This window comes from Urocitellus parryii, chromosome 6 (assembly GCF_045843805.1).
Source record: "Urocitellus parryii isolate mUroPar1 chromosome 6, mUroPar1.hap1, whole genome shotgun sequence".
Classification (NCBI taxonomy): domain Eukaryota; kingdom Metazoa; phylum Chordata; class Mammalia; order Rodentia; family Sciuridae; genus Urocitellus; species Urocitellus parryii.
Genome location: NC_135536.1, coordinates 183,647,902 through 183,672,375, shown reverse-complemented (window position 1 = coordinate 183,672,375; position 24,474 = coordinate 183,647,902). Strand labels below are relative to the sequence as shown.

At 44.5% G+C, this 24,474-nt stretch overlaps 1 protein-coding gene across 2 annotated transcripts in view; it reads left to right on the top strand.

Moving 5' to 3' along the window:
* The window catches only part of Ptprt (protein tyrosine phosphatase receptor type T), a 1,043,151-nt gene that overhangs the window by 340,781 nt on the left and 677,896 nt on the right, over positions 1 to 24,474 (top strand). For both annotated transcript variants that reach the window (XM_026383218.2, XM_026383217.2), the window contains exons 4-5: positions 11,074 to 11,155; positions 20,112 to 20,227. In XM_026383218.2, the coding sequence (XP_026239003.1) occupies positions 11,074 to 11,155; positions 20,112 to 20,227 (198 nt within the window). The remainder of the gene's footprint in view (positions 1 to 11,073; positions 11,156 to 20,111; positions 20,228 to 24,474) is intronic.

Here is a 24,474-nt window from a genome sequence, read left to right as displayed (position 1 = left end):
TATTACCATAAACCACTTTTGGAACACTTCCATCATCTGAGTTAAGATCCATTTTACCCATCGGCAGTCAATTCCCATTCCTGTCCTTGCAAGGTTTTAAGTAAGAAGGTGGCATCGACCTGCATTTGGAGAAACTTCTCCAGTTTCTGAAGCAATAGATGGACCCGAGGGTGGTAAGACTAGCAGCTGGGGCTCCTTAGGACATCTTCCAGTTCCACTCCCACAGTGGCACTTCCAGATGTTAATATCAGGGCTCTGTTTATCTATTGAGTCCGCCTGTTGAGTGTACGTTGAGATGATTCAAGTTTTTATTTCCCCTTTGCCTTGGTGACTAGAAATCAGAATTTAATACTCAATTACCTTCAGTACTTAGCTTGGATTTTTGCTGTGTGATTTTCATTTTTGTCTTCAATGGCTCGTGATGACTTTTAGAATAATTTGCTGTCCTTTGTTATGCCTTTCCTGAAATTCCTTTTAGAAGCAGGGAATGATCACAGTGGTGGTGGTGGTGGTGGTGGTGGTGCTGGTGAGGGCTGCACGAGGTTGAACATGCCCACCATCTGTTGAGTGTCCATCATGCTCCAGGCTCAGTGGGAAATATTCTGCACACATTGACTTGTTTAGTGCTCTGACTGATCCCAGGAGGCAGGCGCTACTGTGCCCATTTTTTAGATGGTGAAACTCAGCCTCAGAAATAGTGAATGGGGACACAAGCTCACATGGAGTACGACCTTGTTTTATGCCTCATATTCTGTCCAATTACATTTTAGAAGTCGTGTTGAAAAAGCAAAAAGAAACTAGTCAAGTTAATTTCGATAACATATTTTACTTAAACCAATATATCCAAAAAACTATGACTTCAACATGTAATCAATCTACACAGTTATTAAGGAGCCATTTTACGTTGTTTCTTTGTATGTCTCCATTCAAATCTCATTTCAAATGCTACATTTTCATTGGAAATACTGATCTGCATGTAGATTTCATGAAATGTACCACTGCAGAGGAGGATTCAGATACACAAGTTGCTCCAAACATACTTTAAAAAAAGTTTTTCAATAACTGAAGCAAGTAACAGTTTTAAAAAAAATTGAATTTAAAGTAATTAAAGTAGAACGAAGCCCAAATAATCCAGTTTCCCAGTCTCACTAGCCACATTTCAATAACCACATGTGATAATGTTAGACAGCACTGGTCAGAACTCTTAACCCCTTGGCTACACAGCTTCCTTCAGTGGAGTTATTGACAGGGTCGGCACCATGCGGCACTCCTGGGTCAGGAGATGAAGGGCGACTCCAAAGTTGGGCTCTGGAAGGGACCTGGCCGCGGTGTGGAGCGAGTTCTGCTGGTGGTCCTGCTCGATCACTTGAGTATTGTGCAGCTGCCTGTGTAGTCTGTGGACCTGGGTTGGGAGGTTTACATTTGGAGTCCCTTGTCAGAGGCTTCAAGGAGTGGGTAGTCAGATGACACCCTTGGAGCAGAGCTGTGGCCGGCCATCCACGGCACAAGTTATCCCATGACCCTTACTGCCAGTGTCCTGGGAGGGGACCTGCAGAGTCCTGCTATGGCCAAGCTTCCTTCTGTTCTCTCCCATCCCTCTCTGCTCTGCTGGTCCATGGGGTGGCCAAGAAGCAGGTGCAGGAAGTGAGGAGAGTCAGGAAGAGAGTGGAAAGGAAAGAAGAAGTAAGAATGGAAGAAAACAATCCTGAAATAACTCATTGTAAGTTTGAGAGTACGGGAGAGCTCACCTCCTCCATTGGTCAGTCACGTAACAAGCCTCCTGTCTCAGCTGGACAAGTGCCAGTCATCTGGAATGCAGAGGTGCTGGTGAAGCTCAGCCCCAATGTGGGCAGTGTGGACGGTACCCCCTTTGTGTCAGGTGAAGCCCCCGCTCGCTCTGGTGCAGCAGCAATAACCTATTGATAAAAGGGCTGAAAAGAGAGTCCTCTGCCTTTTCCGTTTGTTTCTAACAATGTGATGTGTTTTAGCCTAGATATTTTGAGACAAATAACATACTGTTGGCTTCATATTCCAGTATGCAGTATGTGCAGTGTGTTTTAACTAGTACCAGGCCCACAGACCTTTATTTTAAACTCATGATGTCAGATGTGTTTCGGAATTCACAGCATTTGCACTTTAAAAGGTAATTTATTTGCACACACTGTGAGCTCCCAACACCCGTATCAAGCTCCGTGGCAGCGCCCTGTACTCGGTGGTCTAATATCTCTACAGAAAACTTACACATATTCACAAGAAGTGGGATAAATAGAGACTATGAATATCATCCAAACAGCTCAGCTCAGGTTTTACCACCAAATTATATTACCACTCTGTGAGATAACTTGTTTCAGAGCATTTGGGGGCTCCTGGTTGCATTAAGGGTAAAGCCCGTGTTCACTACCGATTTTTGTCAGCTTTTTCACAGCTGTGACTAAAAGACATGACAAGGACAATTTTAAGGAGAAAAATTTTATTTGGAGGTAAACAGTTTCAGAGGTCTCTGTCCATAGACAGCCGGCTCTAGTCCTCAGGGCTCAGGGTGAGACCCCATATCCTAGTGGAAGAGTGTGGTGGAGGGAAGCAGCTCAAGGCTTGATGATCAGGAAGTAGACAAAGAGATTCCACCCGTCTGACACAAAATACAGACCCCAAAGGCATGCCCCCAACGCCCACCTCCTCCAGCCACACCCACCCGCCTTCAATTACCACTCAGTTAATCCCAGCAGGGGATTAATTCACTGATTGAGTTAAAGCTCTCATAACCCAATCATTTCATCTCTGAATGTTCTTGCATCGTCTCACACATGAGCTTTTGGGGGACATCTCATATCCAAACCGTAATACTGCCTGCAGTTGCATGAATAGGAGAGCAGCTCTTGCTTGAGTGTGGTGGGAAGAATCCCCACTGCGTATGGCACACTTGTTAACGGGGCTTTTCTGCAGTGAAGGGTGATATGGTCCAGGTCTCAGCACTTTGGAAAAGCTGCCTGATGTATCTTCTAGAAGGTACATGCTCACTGTTCAGCAGGGTTTCTGAGGAGTCCCAAAGAGACTGATTGTTATTTAACATGTTGTCTCCCAATTAAGTTTGACCTTGGCCTCTATTTATTACATAACCACCTTAGTATAGAGATAGTCTTTTAAGAATGGATGGCCCAACATCATAGTTTGCCTGAGAGCCCTGGTTTGGTCTCTTGTTTTGGTGAGACTGTAGGGAGTACTCATTTCATCTTGTGTCCCAATTTGGATGATAAAGATATTTATAGAATGTGTACCAGCACATGAGTCTTTGGCTTATCCTCATTTTGTAAGTCAGGTAACTATTTTCCATAGAGAGGCGGTCAGGAAGTATTTTGACTTTTGTGGACCTTAAAGTCTCTGTTGTAATTACTCAAATTTGCCACTGTTCCTTGAAAGCAGCCGTAGACAATATGCCAATGAATGGACACAGCTGTGTTCCAGTAAAACTTTATGCACAAAATAGATGGCAGACCAGATTTGGCCTCTAGGCTCTAGTTTGCTAAACCCTGGTGCAGATGATAAAGCTGAGGCCAAGAGATGGATGATGACGTCCAAAAGCATACATGGCGAATCATTGGCAAAACTGGGATCAGAGCCCAAAAGCCATAGTCCCTAGATTGTCTTCTGGTATCATGAGTGTAACATCAACACCCTCCATAGCTCATGGATCCCCTGTTGAGGTCTTAAGGATCCAATTAGAAACACTCTCCTAGGGCCTGGTACAGATGGGCATAGGATGGGGCTAGGGGCCAAAGTGCAATGATCAGAAAACTGACCCAGGTTTCCAACAGGGGCTGTGTTAGTCAGATTTTCATCACTATGACCCAACATACCTGGCTAGAACAATATAGAGAAGGAAAAGTTTGTTCCGAGCTCACAGTTTCAGAGGATCTGTCTGTGGTCAGCCAACTCCATTGCTCTGGGTCAGAGTGAGGTGGAGCGTCATGGCAGAAGGGCATGGTGGAGAAAAGCTCCTCACCTCATGGTAGCCAGGGAGGAGGAGAGAGAGAAAGAGAGAAGTCAGCATCAGGGACAAAATATAAACCCCAAAGTATGCCCCCCATGACCTACTTCCTCCAGCCACACCTTATCCAGTTAGTCTATTCAGATTTCAATCCATTAAATGGATTAATCACCCATTAGGTTACAACCCTCATAATCAAATCATTCAGCAAACATTCCTGCATGAACAAAGGAAATTTGGAGGATACCATAATAGGGACAGTCCCACTATTTGCCATGCTCTACCATGGGGTATGGAGGAAAAAGGACATTTCTTGAGCTCCCCATGGTCCTGGCCCTGGGGTGAGCCTGTTTGTCTGCATGGTGATTCGCTGCATTAGACAGTGATGTTCCCTGTCTAGTAGGGGACATTACTTGTAAGTTCCCAGGTCTCCTGCCTCAGCCCTCTGGCTCCAAGCTCTGTGCCCTATGTTTAGGGGAAATAGCGTGCTGGTTCTCAGAGTCTTCTGCTGTCTAACTGTGTCATGCTGGTGGTATCCTGTCATCATTTGGAATCACAGTTGTCTCATTTGTGAAATGGAAAGAGAAATAGGTACGATGAAGGGTCCTTCTGTGGATTAAAATAGATGACACAGGCAGCATCATGTCAGGCTTGCCCTGGGCCTCAGCAGTTGTGGGAAGGGAGGGAAGGAGGAGAAAGCGAGGGAGGGAAAAAGATAAAAAGGAGAAAGAAGGAGGAAGTCTTCTTTATAGAAATACACACTGTGGTTCACCCTGTCCCTGTCCCCTCAGTGCCCTCCCTGCAATAAGCAGCCTCATCTGGCAGAATTCTGATTTCCACTGCATCGGCCGCTGCAGCGTCGTTATGTCATTTCCTTGCTCTGAGTTTTGCTGGGGTGGAGAGTGGGGGCACTAATGTGTTCAGAGCAGCAATTTGGAAAAGATATACCTCTCTCTCTCCGGCCCCCCTCACACACACACACACACACACACACACACACACACACACACATACACACACTCACACACACACACCCACTGATGGATATTCACATTGACCATAAACAGCAGGGCACACCTGCATGCTGTCCTAATCAAATGCACTCCCATGTCCTCACACGTGCATCCCACATGCACACTGGGGTATGGTGGCAACAGAAGGGGACCTCCCGGGAGATTCAAAGGCAGGAGCAAGATGGGCCTTAGAATTCATCTGACCTCCAGCTCTGGTCCTGCACGTATGATTTTGTGGACTAAATACAATTTTGGTTTTCAGCATTGCTGGGCTTCAGACCTGATGGTTTATGTATTCATTTATTAAAGTCATATTTCACAGTCCTAAAATTGGCTGTAGCTCTGTAATAAACACAAATTTCATCTTTCTTATTACTGGGTTTTCCAGCATCGGGCCTTGGCAGGGCCCCAAGTGAGAAAGTCCCTGCACAGTCCATCCCCCCCCCCGTGTCCCCCAAGAAAGCAGGGGCTTGTTAAGTGACTGTCAAGCCATGTCTGATTGTTGTCTCTTTCTCAGTGATATTAGTTCTACCTCATGTTTTTAGTGATTTTGAACTTTTCTGTCCCAAGATTAAAAATAAAATAAAGGAAATAACTTTTATTACAGTTACAGCCCCCTTCCTTCTCTGTCCTTCATCAATAAAAGGTAAAAGACCTTTTATTCAGCCCTTGTAATTGCTATGTAGACCCCTGAAATTAAGAACTCACCTGACTGATTGACTGGACTTGAAATCTAGTTCCTTTCTCAGGAATTGCCCTGGCATCTGGCACTCTATAGATTTAGTACATTTACTGGCAATTCAGGAGGGTTTATCCCAGCCGAGGTCCCCTCTCTCACCCTGCACCCCCATCTCCTCCCTCAACCCTCCCACCTACTCCTCAAATCCTCTCCTCATCTTATCCAGGTCTCCTGGGCTGGTGTAAGAAAAATGTCTCTTAGTTTTACAGTTAGCAGTCCTTTCCCATGGAAACTACTATGGTCCTCTTCCTAAAAAGAATTCTGAAATATCAACATTTTCCTCTTTTCCTTTAAGAACCTGTTTGTGGCCCTTTGAAATATTTTTGCTATGCACGTTTTCTGCTCAAGAACTACAAAAGATAAGGATAAAGCACCAAGTCCTTTAAACCAAATGTGTAATGTATCCAAAAAACACCCCCAACCCCTGCAATATGTACACGACCCATCTTTTTGAGAGGTTGAATGTGACCATCTCTGCTGAGCCTGTGTTAGGCAGTTACTTCCTGGCTTGCGTGATTCCTTGAGCAGAAGGAGAGGTTTGCCTCTTTCTATGCAAGCGCCATCTCCTCAGTACCTGCAGCAGGAGGTCTCAGTGGGGCTCTAGGACGAGGCTGTGTGCAGGTGAGCATAGGTCCACCTGGCAACCTTAGGGTTCAAGAAAGTTCTTCAGAGAAGTTGGGATTCCCAGCCTCTGCCTTTTGCTCTGATCCCTGCACTTGGGGTCTCTGTTTCCATGTGCTGATGTGAGCCCCACTGGGTATGCATGGCCTTCTTCATTCAGTTCTTGTCACCAACTCTCCATGCCTTCTGGGGACAGCAGGGTTCTCTGCTTCCTCCACTATCTCTTCCCCTAATTGTGAGTTTCATTTCTCCAGAGCCTGGTTCAAGTTTCCTTGTGAATGTGCTTGATTAGAGATGACCCACCCCTCCCTCCCTCCCTCCCTCTCTCTATCTCTCTCTCTCTCTCTCTCTCTCTCTCTCTGGAACTCCCAGGCAGTTCTTTGCATTTTAGAAGGTCCTGCCTTCCTCCTGTCTCTCTGTGGTATCTGTCTCCAAGAACTGGAGATGGCTAGGTCTTGGGTGGAGACGTTCTGAGATCTAGAGCCCCACGGTGAAGCACACCGACAGGACAATCATCTCAACCCAAGGCTGCATATGAGTTCTGGGGTACCTTCTGCCATCTCCTGTGTCACTTAAGAAAATTGGCATTCATAGATAAGTGCCATTCCTACTTTGTCTTTTGTGCATTACCTGCCAGTTTTTCTTTTGGAGGTTTCGTCCATTTCTTGTTTGATTGTCACGAGTTCTTTTCATACACAAGGAATATAATATGAATATAATATGAGTAGCTGGTGTGCACATCTCGAGCATTGTTCTCAGCTTGTCCTTTGACTTATGATTTTGTTTCTGATGTCTGTTAACACACAAAACATACATTGGCATCATTGTTATTAAGAAGAGATTGCATAACCTTTAAGAAATTGATTTTTAGGAGTTTGTACAGGTTTGGGGCCATACATTTTCCGGCCAAATTTATTAGAACTAGAAAATAATGGCAATTTTCTTGAGAGACTTATTGAGGTTATACTGTGGTCTAGTTTATGATCTTTTTGTAAATCCATGAGCGTTTGAACAGAAATTTCACTCTCCCTAATAAATACATTATTATTTACATCATATTATATGTGTTTATATGCATTAGTTATAAATATGGAGCATATAAGACTATATAAGATATATGCTAGATATCTTTGCTTTCTTTACTTGATCAGAGGCTAAGACATGGTTTAAAGCCTTCAAATACTGTTTTTTCCCCCATTATTTTTCCATTTTAAGTCTGTTGCCTCATGTATCTTTTTTCAATGATAATTTTAGTCCACTTAGTGGTTTTTCTTTTTCTTTTTTGGTTAACATTCTACTTTGAGGCATTCACATGATTTCTGCAACAACTGTTTTCTGTTTATTTGCATTTTCTTATTATGTCTTTGTTCAGCTTGTTATTTTTAAGGTTACTGAGTCATTCTGTTTTAGGTGTTTATCTTATAGCATACAATTAGACTTTGATTATTTAGACAGTCTGGGAGCTTTTCTCTGTTTTAACCCATTTATATTTATTGTCAAAACAAATATTTTTCTTCTGTCATTTTCATTACCGAGTTTGACTACTTTCAAGCTTTGCTTTAAATGCATTTCCTTTATATGTTCTATTTTCTTCCAACTTTTTAATGAACGTTTGCTTTTGGTTTCCTGTTAATTTTGAAAAAGGAAACTACACTTGCTCATGTGTAAAAAGGCCTTGTGTTGATTCACCCTTGTGCAGAATGAGGTGGCTGTGGCCCTTACGTTTTTGCAAGCTTCCTCCTCTCCTGCACAATTTTGTTGGCTCCTTCTCTCTGAAGGACCCTGCTCTCTTGGGGAACACTCTTTGTGAGGCATAGGCATGCTTGTGCAGCTGTTGTGTTCTGTGTGACTTTTTCCCCCAGTCACTTCACATAATTCCCAGGCAGCCACCTGGTGCTTTGTAGATAGGTCTTACCTCCTGGGGACACTGCCTCTTTGCAATGTTACAACCTTCTCCACCAGTTTGCTGCTCTCTGCTGGAGCTCCAGGTCCCACCAAGGACACAGTGTTGAATCCACTGGCCTGGACCATGTGGTCCACAAAAACATTCTACAGGGAGCTTTTTTGGTGGGTCTGTCCCCACCTGACAGTCCATTCATAGGCTTGAAGGGAGGACTAAAAGACAGTTGGGAGAGGCTCCATTTTGGAAGCTGCCTCGGTGACAGAAATGAGAAAACATGGCAGGTTGTGCCAGAACAGGGGCACTGAGGTCTGACTTGATGGATAAAAGGTTATTTCCTGTGGTCCATTCTGAGAGCAGAGATGGAAGGAGAGGGACAGATTTGAGAAATGCCAATAATGTCAAATCAGAAAGAAACTGAGGTGGGGGATGAGGCAGAAGGAGAAGACCAGATCCCCAGTTTACTCAAGAGGGTCATAGTGCCACCTGCTGAGTTTTGTATTTCAGGAAGAATGGCCCACCAGGCGATTCTGGAAAAGTTTTGAGAGGGTGCTTCTAGATCTGATGCATAAGAGTTGCATTTGAGGCATCAATGTGATATCGAGGTGGAAATATAAACTTGTGAGCTTGATGTTCAGGTGGGAGGTCTAGGGTGCAGAGATGCCCCTGAGGTCATCAGTGGATGGCAGTGTTTGAAGGTATATCCAGGACATAGAGAAACAGAGGAGGCCACTCATGATCGAATAGTCCCAGATGTATGGGAGAAGCCATGAGAGTGAGTGTCCCCTGAGCCTAACAAGTAGAAAGATCCAGAAAGGGAGAACTCTGACAATTGTAGAAGAATTTTCAAGTAGTAATAGCAGTCTTAATAGACATTTAGTGAGAACATGCCATTGTTCTAAGTTGAGTGTTAATTCCCGTAATTGAAAAAATTGCCCAATGAGGCAGACACCATAATTACAGAAGGCACAGAGCAGGAAGGTCCCTTGCCCAAGGTCACACATTGGTAAGTGGCCCAGCCAGGGCAGCCACCTAGGCGTTCTGATTCCAAGCTCAAGTATTCCACCGTCTTCTTTCTTAAAGCAAGACAAAGACTGGAAACAATACCTACTGGATTTAGCAATTAGGAGATTATTAGTACTTATCATAAAAATAGTTTGGGGGGTGTGTTGGAGACAGAATCCAGATTATATAGCAGGTTCAAGTTTTTCTGTGGGAAGAAGGAAGTGTTGGGAGTGACTGGTGGTTGAAACAATTGGGAAGTGTTATTTGACTGGTGATAGAGAATAACCTACCACAACAAGGCAGGTAGTTTTTTAAGAATAGGAGTTGTCTAAGAATATATATATGTTAAGGTCAGGGACATAAGGGAGGGTTTGAGGATGTAGGATAGAGCAGGATAGAGAGATAACCAAGAAGAACCAAGAAGCTGGAACAGGCAGAGGTAGTCACGGGTCAAGAGCCTTGGCGTTCCTTGCAGAGATGAGATTGGAGTTGGTGTGCATGAAGATTAGGTGTGTGGGTGAGAAGTGAGATGTCAGCCCCTCCCCATCCTCTTGCCTCTTGAAGATGGCATGTCTGCTGGGGTTGGGATGGGTAGATGCTGAGAGAGGAACGTTTGTGAGATTGGGGAGTAGGGAAGACAGACTTGTGATGGCTTGGCAAAGTTCAAATAAAGGTTCAGAGGAATTGGAACTTAAGGAGAGAATTATAGGGATGATTAGCCAACATACTGGGGGCCACCCGGACTTGCTGAGAACGAAGAAAGCTCCAGGTGAATTATAGACTCTGGAAAAAGTAAGAGGTCCAGGTACCTTATGAGCCTGAGGAGTAGGTTGAAGAGCAGGGAGCTGGGAGAGGACTGTGGGGCAGGAGATCATCCCAAGTTCTGCAGGGGACTGCCGCTGAGTTGGATTGGAGCAAAAGGCCATCAGAACTTGGGAGGCTGATGGCCATGTTGCCCACGCAGATATTCATGTGGCTTTAGCAAAGATAGAGTTTCCATGGTGAAGGAAGCTGTGAACTGAATTTAAAAATATATATATATGGATCTTAACAATTCAGGTGGGAGTCAGAGGGGAGAATTCCAAGAATTTTTTGCCTCTACTTTTGGAAATCAAGATGCAGTTTGCTGCTTATTTTTTTATTTTTTATTTTTATTTTTTTTTTGAGAGAGAGAGAGAGAGAGATAGATAATATAAATCTTTTTTGTAGATGGACACAACACAATGCCTTTATTTTTATGTGGTGCTGAGAATCGAACCCGGGTCCCACCCGTGCTAGGCAAGTGCTCTACTGCTGAGCCACAATCCCAGCTCCTGCTGCTTATTTTTAAAAGGTGTTCTTAAGAAGTCATCTGGATCATGTTCATTGGGAATATAGGATCAAATCAGGCTAAACCTCATTGGCTTATGCTAGCTTCCAAGTAGACATTTTTTCTCACTCTGCATAAGGTGGTTGGGGTATTAGGAAGTAGTTCTTCCCTGTGCTTCATGGGAAACCAGAATAGGAAAAGTGCAGAGTGGGGGGTCCATTCCATGTTTGGCTTTTCCTGCATCTAAGTGTCATTTCTGAAACCCATTAAAAACGTTCCATGTGGCTGACTCCCTTTGCTAGTCACCAGAGTGTGGCCTTTCTGCCTTGTTTTGAAAATCCGAGTTGGCGACCAGGGTGGCGTGCTGTCCTATAGTGAGGTCTCTTAGGTCGGTTCTGATGGGAAGCAGAAGCATGAAGGGATTGGGGGCTGGGCAGCTTCCTAAGATGAATGTCTACAATGGCTTCTGCAAAATTGACTCCCGCCCTGTGTGTGTTGCAGGTGATATTTGAATCCGTCTCTTTGAAGGGTCATCCTGGCTACATCGCTGTGGACGAGGTCCGGGTCCTGGCTCATCCATGCAGTAAGTTCATCTCCTCCTCTCTGCACAGCCCTGCTCCAGCCACACTGGGTAGCTCAGAGGATGCAACTTTCTCTATTCATTCAGCTCACAAACATCTCTCAGTCTCTCTCTCTCTCTCTTTCTCTCTTAATCCTTCAAAAATGCTTACATACCCAATGCAATCAGTCCTGAATAAATCCATAATTTTGCCGGCCTGTTCAACAGGCAGCACCTCCAGGAATTTGCAGAGAGTGGCAAAACGTCCTAGTTTGAATCTCTCTCCATTATTAAGGGAGTCTAAAGTCCTGATTGTTTATTAGTGGGATTCAGTCCACTGAAGTGGAAGAATTAGAGGGCTTTGGATAGAATCTTATGCAATTGTCTTAAAAAAAGAACACCACCAAAACACGGAGAAATTAGCACTGTTCACTCACAGGGAAAAGTACCCCAAAACTATTAATTCTTTAAAAATAATTTTAAATATACTCATCAGCTCTATGTAGGCGTGGGGAGGAATTTCCTGGAGTGGTTTAGTACTTATGGCACAGTATCAAGAGTCCCCACAGCCATCCCACTCCTCTGTACCCATCCACTTTCCCCTTGAAGTTCCCTCTGTAGTGTCTAGCCTAAGATATTTAGATGTGGTTTCAGCAGGAAGATGGGGTTCCTGCCGAGTCAAAGAGGAGCCAAGTCCTTTAGCAAGTTATCATGTCTAGAGACATTTGTTTGTAGACTGTAATCAAAGGGATATGTAAGGGGATTATGGAAACCCCATAGTTCATTAATGCTCCATCAATTTCTTGGAAGCTCTGAGGTCTAGGTAACCTCTAGTGGGTCTCTCTCTACTGTCTCCATATGATCAAGAGTCACAGTGCTATTCCACTTTTTGTTACGATAATGGAATCCTGAGGCAGGTTAACTTTATAAAGAAAAGAGGTTTATTCATTCATCTAGTGAAGGGCATCTAGGTTGCTTCCACAGTTTAGCTATTGTGAATTGAGCTGCTATAAACATTGATGTGGCTGCATTGCTGTAGTTTGCTGATTTTAAGTCCTTTAGGTATATACTGAGGTGGGGGATAGCTGCGTCAAATGGTGGTTCCATTCCAAGTTTTCTAAGGCATCTCCATACTGCTTTCCAGATTGGCCACACCAATTTGCAGTCCGACCAGCAAGAAATGAGTGTGTCTTTCCCCCCCACATCTTTGCCAAAATTTATTATTGTCTGTATTCTTGATGACTGTCGTGAGATGAAATCTTAGTTTTGATTTACATTTCTCTAATTACTAGAGATGTTGAATATTTTTTCATATATTTGTTGATGGAATGTATATCTTCTTCCGAGAAATGTCTGTTCAACTCCTTAGTCCTTTTATTGATTGGATTGTTTGGTTTTTTTGGTGTTAAGATTTTTTAGTTCTTTATATATTCTGGAGATTAGTGCTCCATCCGATGTGTGTGTATGGAATATTACTCAGCATTAAAAGAGAATAAAATTATGGCATTTGCAGGTAGGAGTAGGAGAATATTATGCTAAGTGAAGTAAGCCAATCCCCCAAAACCAAAGGCCGAATATTCTCTCTGATAAGTGGATGTTGATTCATAATGGGGTGGGGGGGACATGGGAAAAATGGAGGAACTTTAATGGGGCAAAAGGGAGGGAGGGGTGGGAAAGGCATGGGGGTAGGAAATATGGTGGAATGAGGTGGACATCATTACCCTAGGTACATGTATGATTGCATATATGGTGTGACACTACATCATGTACAACCATAGAAATGTAAAATTGTGCTTCAGTTATGTACAATGAATCAAAATGCATTCTGCTGCCATATATACCTAATTAAAATAAATTTTTTAAAAAAGAAAAGAGGTTTATTTGACTCACAGTTTTGGAAGTGTAAGGGCATGCTGCTGGTGTTGGCTTAGTTCTGGTGATGGCCTCCTTGCTGCCAGGTTCTTGATGGAGTGAAGAACATCACATGCAATCTTTATGTCTTCATAAAGGGACAGAGATTGCACATGTGTATGCCTGGTTTCCGTTCCTTTTTCTTATAAAGCCACCAGGATTCAATTATAAGTACTTCATCCTAATGTCCTTATCTAAATATAACCACTTTCCACGAGCTTCTCTTGTGAACACCACAGTTGGACTCAGTTTCAACCCTCGGTGTGCCACTAACATATGGCTTTGGGGATTAAGTTCCTACATGACTTCAGGGGGATAAGCCACATTCCAGCCTCAGCAGTTACGCCCTGGGCCGTGGTGTAGTTCGTCACACCTCAAGAGCTGTCATGCATGCTCTCTTTATGTCCCTTTTAGTGCTTCCATTCGGGGACTGTTCTCCTCCGAGACCCATCCGTGTTGCTGTTATTGAAATGATTCTTTGCCCATCTGCTGAAGTGAGTTTGGAAGACCTTCAACATGGCTTTCCTCCCTCTTCTTGCACTGGAATGCCAGGGATGGCCTCCTCGTCTTGGAGCACCTTCTCTGGAGGAACTTGGGACAAGTTCCAGACATTATTTTGGGAACCTAGGTTTGGTGTCTATGGAAAAGGGACTCTCTTCCCAAGGAATCGGCCAGCATCTCAGGGATTCTGAGGTTCCTCTAGACCCTCCACTGCCTTGGCTTAAGGTCCCTGCTCTCTCTGGGTCACTCCTTGAGGTGGATGGGTCTGCCCATTCAGTCATGTCTGGGAAGTGTCTCTGCTGAACCAGGCCTCAGGTGCAGAGGGTGTCAGAAATCCCCCAGCTCTTCAGGGTGTAGATAGTGGACATGAGGATGAGGGCCCATTGCCAGATTAAACATTCCCTCCCTCAACTCCTGGAAGTCAGTGTCAGATGCCCATTGGAGAAAGACCTTTGGCCTGAGACTGGGCAACTGTATCAGGAGATGCCTGCCTTACCTGTGACCCATTTAACCCATACAACCCTGCCCAGTCCCCAGTCTCAGAAGGCTCCCTGAAATGTCTACCTCCAGTCCCAGGTACATGCCTTCTAGAGGCCTTGCCTGCCTTGCACCCACCTGAGTTCCTACTTCATAGCTTGTGCTGGGTGCCTGAACTTGGCTCTTCCCTGCAGAACATGGCTGAGGTTTCTCTCTCTGCACCCCAGAACTCAGTGCTCTGGTGAGAATTTCACCTCAAGCATTGCACCCAGCCTTGACCCTGTCTCTTGCTGGACAGGGTCAACTGTCTTCAACCAGATCAGCTGTGCCTGAGATTCATGGTTTTCCATCACAGGCAAAAGCTTCCTGTTTTTCCCTTCAAATCTCAGTGGAAAGCATTCTCTGGAGAACATTTGGGTGCCTTCCCACCTCCAAAATCTCACGACTCCTCTTGGAATCCTTTTCTCATTGGGGTTGCTATGGATTTAGGGTTATCCTAAAAACCCCCTCCTCCTCTTACTCCTCCCCCTCCTGCTCCTGCAGAGGAGTGTGGATTGCATGGTTTTAGAATTGCTGAGAGCCAGTTACCCAGCAAATGGGCCATGGGATATAACTCAGGAAGACGTGACCCTGGTTTTATTCCTATGTAATAAGCTTTGGCTGAGTTCAACCTCAGTGCTTAGGCAGCTTAAGCACACACTTCCAGAAACCACAATGTGAGGGCCCTGTAAAGTGAGTAGGCTCAGAGACATTCCAGGTGACTGCATGGATATATACTGGCAGGATGTATGGTCACCAGAGGAGCACCCGCAGCCCACGGGTCACATGGAGTTGAGTAGTTCCCTTCTCTAGGGTGACTTTAGGGATTTATTCATCCTTTCTTTCAACAAGTAAATTATTGAACATGAGCTATGTGTTCAAGAACATTTCTTACTCTCTGGGTAAGAAAGATAAGGTCCTTGTCCTCCTGGTATTGATTAGCAGGAGAGCCAGTGGGGGAGTAGGTACTAAATACAAAATTAAGATTAAATAAGTACTCAGTGATTTCAGATAGTGATAACTGCTGAGAGTGTAATAAGTACACATGGCCAGGCGAGAGGGCTCCTGAGGTAGAGTGGTCAGGGGAGGTGTCTTTGAAGATGTGAATCATAGGAAGGAGTTCACTCAGAGGCTTTGGCATCATTGTGAGCAGTTTGGATATTAAATGCAGGGAGGTGGTGTTAGAGGGGGTTCTGCTGGGAATTGGCATGACCTTAGTTTATTCTTAAAGGAGAACTTGAGCTCTGTGGAGAATGAGTTGAAGGGCCAGAGAGAAGGTGGGGAGACCTATGAGGGAGAACATTCTGGAGCAAGAGGAGTGGTGGCCTGGATCAGGGAGGTAAAGAGTCAACCATTCATCAGCCAACAGGTGTTTGCTGAGCATGTGCCCAACGCCAGGCACTATTCTGGGTTTATGGAAATGTAAGACTGATTCATTCTTTGTCCTCATGGCTTCCATCAAAGTGAAAGAGACTGAAAATATAACACATAATGAGGTGATTCTATGATATACAACAGATGGCACGTTGCTTTGCTGGGACTGCCAATAGCCCAGACTGGGTGGCTTCAGCAACTCAAGTGTATATTCTTATGGTTCGCAAGGCTAGGAGTCCAAGGTCAGGATGTTGACAAGTTTGGTTTTTCCCAAGACCTTTCCTCAGGGCTTGTAGATGTTCACATTCTCACTGTGTCCTCACATGGACTTTCCTTGGGTGCAGGTCCTTGGTGGCTCTGGGTGTCCAAATTGCCCCTTCTGTAAGGACACCATTTAGATTATATTAGGGTCCACAAAGTAGCCTCACTTTAACTTATTCACTTCTTTTAGGGCCTTTGTTCCCCAAGTACAGTCACACTGTGAAAGACTAGGGACTAGGGCTTCGACATACGAATTTGTGTCATGTGAATTGTGGGGACACAATTTGGCCCATAACCAATGGCAAAGAGTTCTATGAAGAAACGTGGAACATGGATATGGCAACGAGTATCCAGATTAGAGATGGGTTCAAGGCACTACAGCTACTTGGTCTTATCTGAGGGCTCAGATTAGGAGACAGAGCATCAAAAATGTCTTCTCCCAGATTTCTGGGTTAAGGAAGGTGGTGCAGGTTTGGGGAGAACAGAGCCTGTGCCCGGCCTGCAGAGGTGCTGACCGTGGGCCTGTGGGGTGTACATGCAACCTGCTAGTAACTTCTGAAAGGTCCTTGAGACTGAAAGTACTTTCCCAGACCCCAGCCTTAGAATCAATGTGTTGATGACTTTACTTATAGATTAGTAAAAATTTAAGTCTATTGAAAAACAGGGGCACTCCCTTTATATCCTCAAGCTTTTTGGTTCTCCACTTCTGTCTTTCAAGAGCTGTCCTGTGTTAATATAGGACCAGAGTCTATCAATAAGTGATTCCACTAATTATTCCAAAAGTTAGTGCCTGCCTTGTGGCTCTGTCCTCCATCAAGGGGGGCTGAAGGTTGTGACCTTAAAACATTCGCCTCGAAGCTTCCAAAATAATCACCAGAAGCCAGGCGTGATACTCAAAGGAAATCATTTTCTCTTACAACCTGAAACGTCTCGTCTCTATTTTATAGCCTTTTTTTTTTTTTTTTTTGTTATTCCAGAAGTCCAGAAGTATTTCAGCTGTAGTTACCGTCCATCTGCTGCCGTTTCTCAATGTTAGCCATTAGCAGGGCCGCGGCAGTTATAACGGCGTACCATAAATGTCAGCGTGATTTTCCACTCGGTTGCAAAGTTTCTAACTCCTAAGTTGACTTTTAGAATTTTTTAAACCTACTTTTTTTTTCCCCCATGACAGCCTTGCAGGGCCGTGTCGCCGAGCCCACAGAGCATCTGCAGCATGTTCCTAATGTAGGTACTGAGCTTTCTCTTCAGTTGTGTGGCTTCCCACTGAGCACTGTCAGGTTTAAAGAGCGAGATAAAGGGCACAATAATATGTCTTCAGATGCTGCACTGACATCTGCAGGAGTTTAAATGTCACCAACATGGAGACCTTTCTTTGCCCCCAATGCACAGCTCGTTTTCGCCTAATCCCATTCAGCCGGAACCCATTTTGCGGGACCTGAGTCTCTCTGGGGAGCAAGAGTGGGATGCTGAAGGCCAGGAGCTGACTTGGGGACTGAGGTCGGCGGTGACTGACAGAAGGTGATGAGCGGAACTGGGAGAATAATTCCTCTCCCAGAGCTGCAGTGGCTCGGGGAAGTAATGATGGAAAGACTGACTGAAGAGGTGATGGAGTCGGGGGGATGGAAGAAAGAGGGTCACAGAGGCTGGAGCCCATAGAAGGGGACCAAACTGCTTCCCCACATAAGGAGGATCTCCAGAGAGATCTGTCACCAGCCAAGGCTGAGCCATGGCCTCCAAGAGCAGAGGCAAGAGTGAAGACCTTTGGAGAGAATGCTGAATGAGATGAGGGTGGTGGGGACAAGTTCCTGGGACCCAAGATCCCCCAGTGTAGTGCATGGAGGGTGCTGGTAACATTGGGTCTTATGAGGCCAGACCAGGCAACACTGGCCACAGGGAAGGGTTCCAGCTAACGCACACGAGAGCGGCATATCAGAGACTCAAGCTGATAGAGCCTGCATGCTGATGGGTTTTGCTAAGTCTGCCTGGTGCTTTAATAAAATTTAGCCAACATTTTAAAATGAGAGATTTAGCATAAAACCTGGATTTCTAACTTCCCTTGAGAAGTCGAATGATAACCCTGGGCAAAGCCCTGTCATCCTCTCTCCCTCTGCTGCCCCCTGGTGGGGCACAAGGTCTCCCTCCAGTTCCCCCATGTCCTCACCACTCCTTATCACCTTCCCAATGTTGAGGCTGGTGTCTGACGTCAGCTAATAATTGGGCTGGTAGTGTTGTTTCTCTTCCATTGCAAAACCTTTATTTCGCCCAAGTTTCTATCAAAAGTGGGGAACTGAAAGACAGGGCAAGGAGGTGGTGTTTTTGTTCATGTTGATTTACAGCTGAACCGCTTTATTAATTTCCATAACTGTCTGGTTCCTGTAGGCACATGGGTTTGACATCTCTGTTGTAAATCACTAGTGCTTCCCCAGAATAATAACACCAGGGACCATGAACCATCTAAATTCTGAATCTAAAGGGGAGGGAGGAAAGGGATTCAAGATGGAAGTGTCAAGAGGAAAGGTCTGTGGCTGAGAAGGGAGAAGTGGGAGGAATTGGAAACAAGGAGGGGACAGTGATCTCGAGACATTCCATCTCTAATTGCTCACATCCCAGAGCTTAACCATAGGCCCAGTATCTTGAAGAGTCAGTCAAGAGCCAGCCTCTGCAAAACCCAGCATGGAGCTTTCTCATCTTGGAACCCAGACTCTGTACGCCCTCCGCCACTGGGTGGGTCCTCCCCCATCCTCCCCTGTGCTTTAAACCTGTGGCATCAACAGATTTACACGGTGCACTCTGTTCCCACCTGAAGAGTTGACTTGAACTGATAGTTCCAAAAATAACTTTACAAAATTATACAGGAGAGCCAAAAGGAAACAATTTCAGGCAATCAAAGCAGCATGACATTTGTCAGGTTGACTAGATGCAGGGAACTTACCAACAGAAGTGGTCTTACCCAGGCCTCGGGGCGATCAATGCCACTCCAGTTGCAGGGCCCTGAAGGTAGCATGTGGGGTCTCCGAGCTGTTGTCGTAAATTTAAAATCTGGGCAGAAGTGCATATTTTCTCATAGTCAGCTTGTCTGGTCACACCAAGATTCATGGCTTTTGCTGAGCTTAACAGGCAGTGACACAGATTGGTGCATAAGATAGGTCACACCATGAACCCCAGGATAAACAGAAAAAAAAAAAAAAAGGATCATTGCAAAATCTTTAGGAGCAACAAGAAAAGCCTGGAGAGTCAGCATGGACATGCAAGCCCTGAGGTCTGTCATTCCCAAAGCCAGGAAGCAAGAGAACATGCTAGGTGCAAGCCAAATGTGGGTCAAATGGAACTGGACAGACTTCTGTCTCTGTCTCTCACTGTTGCTGTGTGGCTTGGGAAACATAACACTTGTTGGATTCTACCTCTAGTATTGGCTTCACAGGGATGCCATGGAGTTAAACTAGAAAAAAACATGCAAAGCATTCAGCATGGTCCCTGGCCTGGTCCTGGGGGGAGTTTGTATGTGACTGCCTCTGGACTGATGGGCAATGTCTCTTGTGGATCCTCCCTGATCTTGTTACAATTCCCCACTTGGTCCCATGCTGGGGTAGGTGTGGCACAGTTCTTCCCTGACTTTGTTGTTGATGGTTGGGATCCTTCATGGTGCTCAAGGCAGAAGCTCACTCTTGTAGTCATAGCTTCTTGGCTGATGGAGAGCTTCTAGACGGGAGAACTTGTCTCTATAAACAAGGGGAGAAGTGAACCCATCATGGAGCACATGCTTAATCCTAGGATTGATGCCCACAGACACTCTGACTTTTTTTTTTTTTTTTGACTATGCTTTTCTCTGTTATGCCCAGTCCCCAGAATCAGTGTCCCACTTCCCATTCATGCTCAGGAGACCCCATTGCTTAGAGTTAAGGGTGTAAACTCTTGTGAACCAGATCAAGTTCCTGTGTGCTTCCATTCATTCATTGTGCAGTAGAGACGGGACCACCACCACCAACTGTGTTGGGTTAATGAATCACGCTTGCATACAGCAGCTGTCCCGTAGAAGCATGCAGTGAGTGACAGCCAGTGTTCTCTTCCCCGTCTCCCTCTTCTACTCTTCATTCTCTTCAGAGTCCTGGATTCATGTTTTGGCTCCCCCACGTCCTAGATATCTGACTGTGCTGAACCATGTAACCCCTCAGAGACTTAACTTTCTAATCTGTGAATGGGGATATCATGCACCTTGTGGGATCTTTGAGGTTTCAGTGAGATAATGCGTGTCAAGTTCACAGAACAGTGCCGGCTCAGTGTGTAATCCATCTGCTCTCCCCTGAGCCAGGCTTCTTCCTGGGCACAAAGTCCACCCATCCTCCGCTGCTGCCCAAGACAGGGAAGTGTTGCAGACTATTGAATCCCATCTTCACCTGTCCTTTGCTTTCTCTCATAGGAAAAGCACCTCATTTTCTACGACTCCAAAATGTGGAGGTGAACGTGGGACAGAATGCGACATTCCAGTGCATTGCTGGTGGGAAGTGGTCTCAACATGACAAACTTTGGCTCCAGGTAAGAAGGGGAGAAGTTCCTGCTCCATCATGATGAGGGAGGGGATGTTTTTCAAGCAGCCCTGCTCTTCGGAGGGTTCTCTCCATCCACAATCTGGTTAAATCTTAACCGTACATCTATTAGGTCAGCTTTGGTATACCCGTTTTAGAGATGAAAGAACTAAGGCTCAAACCTCAAAGTTTCAGAACTAGAATCTTTTCTGACTCTCTAACAAACTTTGTCTTTTAAGCCCAGATCAACAGGGTTAAGAAAAATGGATATTTTAGGTTTTGAGTATACCGTATCATGAAATCTTAGCTAGAAGGTTGTTGGATATCCATTGATTTACTAGTGCACATCCGGGTAAAATCAAATCATTCTTTTCCTAGAATGTATCCTTAAAAGGAATAACACATCTAATCTCTGGTTAAACAAGCCCATCAGTTAAGTCCAATAGGAAAATGTTTTAAGCTTATATCTGTTTTCCTGTTGTTACTGCTCTTTGATACTACTTCCCTAGCAAGATGAGAAGGGGTCTTTGGGGGTGGGGGACACAGACTGGGGCTGCAACAGAACTGGAAAACCAAGAGAGCATTAGCATACTACTATCAATGTGAACAGGGACACCAAGTTCTGTTAAATGTTCTATCTAACATTTAAAAAATAATTTTTAAACAACCTTGTTGAGATGTTATCTTACAGTATACAGTTTGATAAGTTTGATATATATTTATATGTGAAATTATTTCCACAATCAGGATATTGAACAGAGCATCACACCCAAAGTTTCCTTGTCCTGATTTTAGTCCTTTCCTTCTGCTATTCCCACCCCAGTGTGTAATAGGCAATTGCTGGTATGCTTCTGATACTACGGATGAGTTACATGCTCTAAAATTTTATATAAATGGTATCATGCTACACTTTTAGTCACCATGATTATTCTGAGATCTATCTATGTTGTTGTGGGTATCAGTTCTTTATTTATTAAGTTAGTTTTTGCTGAAATATATTCAGTTGTGTGAATTTATCTATACACCTATTGATGGACACCTGTTGTTTTCTTTCCAGTTTCTGGCTATTACAAAAAAGCTGCAGTGAATATTCACGGGCAGATTTTTGTATGCACGTTGTTCTTTCATTTCTCTCGGGTAAACACCTAGAAGCTGAATGGCCGGGTCATCTTATCGATGTGTATTTAATTTTGTAAAGCATGACAAATTGTTTTCAAAAATGGTTGTGCTATTTCACATCCCCACCAGCAGTCTGTGAAAGTTCTAGTTGCTTTACAACCTCCCTAGGGCTCGGTATGGTTATCTTTTCAGGTTTATCCATTTGAATAGGTGTATGATGGTACCTCCTTAAGGTTTCAGATGTCATAATCCTGGTAACTTAGTAGTTGGAGCATGTTTTGTTGTGCTTCTTTACCCAGATAACTCTCTACCCACTTTGGTGGGAGTTCACACTGTCACTTTTCTTGAATTGAGCCCATTTTCTACAGTTGGAAAGTCCCTGGGCAGAAGAGCCCAGCCAGGGACTCAGAGACCTTCTTTCTGTTTAGCAGCATAGCAGAATGAAAATAACACTTGTGCCTACCCATCTCACTTCCCTGGGCTGCCTGCCGACAGTAAGAGGGCATGCTTCCACACCATCACACCACTCCACTAGTCAGCAGTGTTATTTCCTCTTTTCATTATAATTAGCTGCAAGTGCATCTTGCTCCCAAGAAGCTTTACCATTTCAATGGCATCGCCTCAGTTGCATCACAAGCATGAGGTGGGTCAATCCAATATTTTCAGCAACTTTATTTGGGTTTTCTGACTATTTTATGATCATTCTTGTTACAGTTCTAAGTTGCATGCCCTAGACCTTAGTTCTGTTAGTAGGAGTATGTTCATGCAGAACGTAATACAAGTTTTGAGGAAAATAGATAAAAACCATGGTATTCCTCCACAGCTCATCCACATCTGATTTATTTATCTAGTTTTCAGTGTAAACCAAATCTTATTTCGCAGACGTTTTTTGGGTAGCTTACAATGGGATATAAAGCACCTCAAGATAGCAGAAATTAAAAGTGAGGTAGCCCAAGATAGGAGAAGAATACATGGGAGCTGCTAAAGCTAAAGCTGCATTTCTGCACACCTGCTGCTCGCTGTGAGTCACATGCAGAGCCCATAGCGCCACAGCCGCCAACGGAATAAAGAAAACTTGTCAGATATACAGTTCACAATGTCTGCGAGATAAACACAAACCAATTGCTCAGGAAAATTCTAACTGTTGTTCACACAGAGGCCAGACAGGAATTGTTCCCAGGAGTCCTCATAAAGAAAACACTGTATGATGTAATGAACAGTATTCCCACCACAGTCTTATTGAGGGCACACAAGTGGGTTTCTCAGGCCTGTTTCACATAATGATGTTCTGTATAAAAGCAATCTGGAGAGGTGGAAGGAGAGGGAGGCGTGGGTGGGGAGCGGCTCCGGCAGAGGTCTCCTGCTTTCTGCTAATCTATCTCCATCCTGGGATGCTTAAAGTTTATCTGGTGAGTGAATAGATCCAATAACGATTTCTCTAAGGAAACCTCCCTTAATAGTGTCGCCCTTATCCATATTTCAGGGAGTATTGGGAAGGAGACTGTTTCTCCTACACTCTGGAAAGTGCCTGAATGGCTTGTTAAGGACAGGTGTGTATGGAACAGTGTGGTTGGAAGTAGGTTGTACTGGTCTCAGGGCCCTTCTGAGGAACAGCCAGTAGGGGGTGTACACCTGCACGCGAACGTGTAACACACACACACATGCGCACACATGCACACACTGCATACACATGAAACTCTGTTATGAGGAACTGGCTGGCATGATCGTGGAGGCCGATAAGTCCCACCATCTCTCATCTGCAAGGTGGAGACCTGGGAAGGTGGGGGAGGGGATGTAATTTCAGCCCAAGTCCCAAAGTTCAAGAACCAGAAGAGCTGTTAGTGTAAATCCCAGTGCTAGGGCAGGAGAAGACCAGTGTGCCTTGTAGAAAAAGGAGAAGAAAGGATGTTCAGGTACAGAAAGGTGGGACTGTACAGAATTTTCAGTGTGGCACCAAAAAAAGGTAAATAGGTGCATCTTCTCTGGATGATAACTGGGTAGTAATTACCAAACACTTTAAGTGTGGATATCCTTCCAATGAACAATTTTACTAATAGCAGTTTACAAAGGACATTGCCAGAAATGGGGACAAAAGTGTACCTGCAAACATGTTCAACAGGACAGAGAATGAAAGAAACTAGATGCCCAGCAAGAGAGACTAATTAAGTAAATGCTGGAATGAAGTAATTCAATACTAGATTCTAGACATATACTTAATGACATTTTTATAGTACGTAATTAAATGAAAAGAGCATTATCAAACTTTATTCAGTGTATTAACTTTTACGAACAACACATATATACACATATACATACATAGAGATGATATAGATAAGATATATATATATATATATATATATATATATGTACATACATGTGTGTATCCACACTTACATACCTATGCACACAGAACAGTAAAACATGTCAACAATAATCAATTGTGATGGTAGATCGTGTGTGCTTTTTCTTTTCTGTGTTTCTTCTATTCTTTTCTATGTCATCCAAATACTCTAAAATGAACATAGGGAGCTATATAAACAGAAGCAAATGTTAGAAAAAAGAAAAATTGTCCCTTTTTTTTTTGGACACAGAGTATTCTAAGGGTGTCAGGAAGCTTTGCTGGGGTTGGGTAACTCGTTCCGACAGAAGCGAGGCCCCCCAGCGAGGACACAGGTCGCTGTCCTTCAGCTCTCTCCATACCCGTCACTGCCATCAGATACTGTCATCCAGGAGGGTGTTTGGACGACTCCATGCGTGGCCTCCTGTCTTATTGAAGCCCACGCTGACAGGGCTCTGTCCTGGAACTCCTTGGGGACTCTGCAGCTGACCCTCCAGCCCCACAGTGCAGCTGACCTCCAGGCTGCTCTGTGGAGGATTTGCTCCACTGGAGGTTTGTACAACAAATAGCATTTGAAGAGTCTCAGAAATGAGGCCATGTGTCCAAATACTGTGCACGGATCTCAGTAGGAGCAGCATATATGTTGAGACAAATCACAGGCACTGGAGCGGGAGTAGACCCGGGTCTGGCAGGAAAAGGCTCCTGCCCCTGGGAGCCCATCGGCTTCAGTCAGTTGCACGGGGCTGATGAGCTAAGGAGGCACATCAGTCCTCTGTCCCCCCTGCAGGGCTATTGCTGCT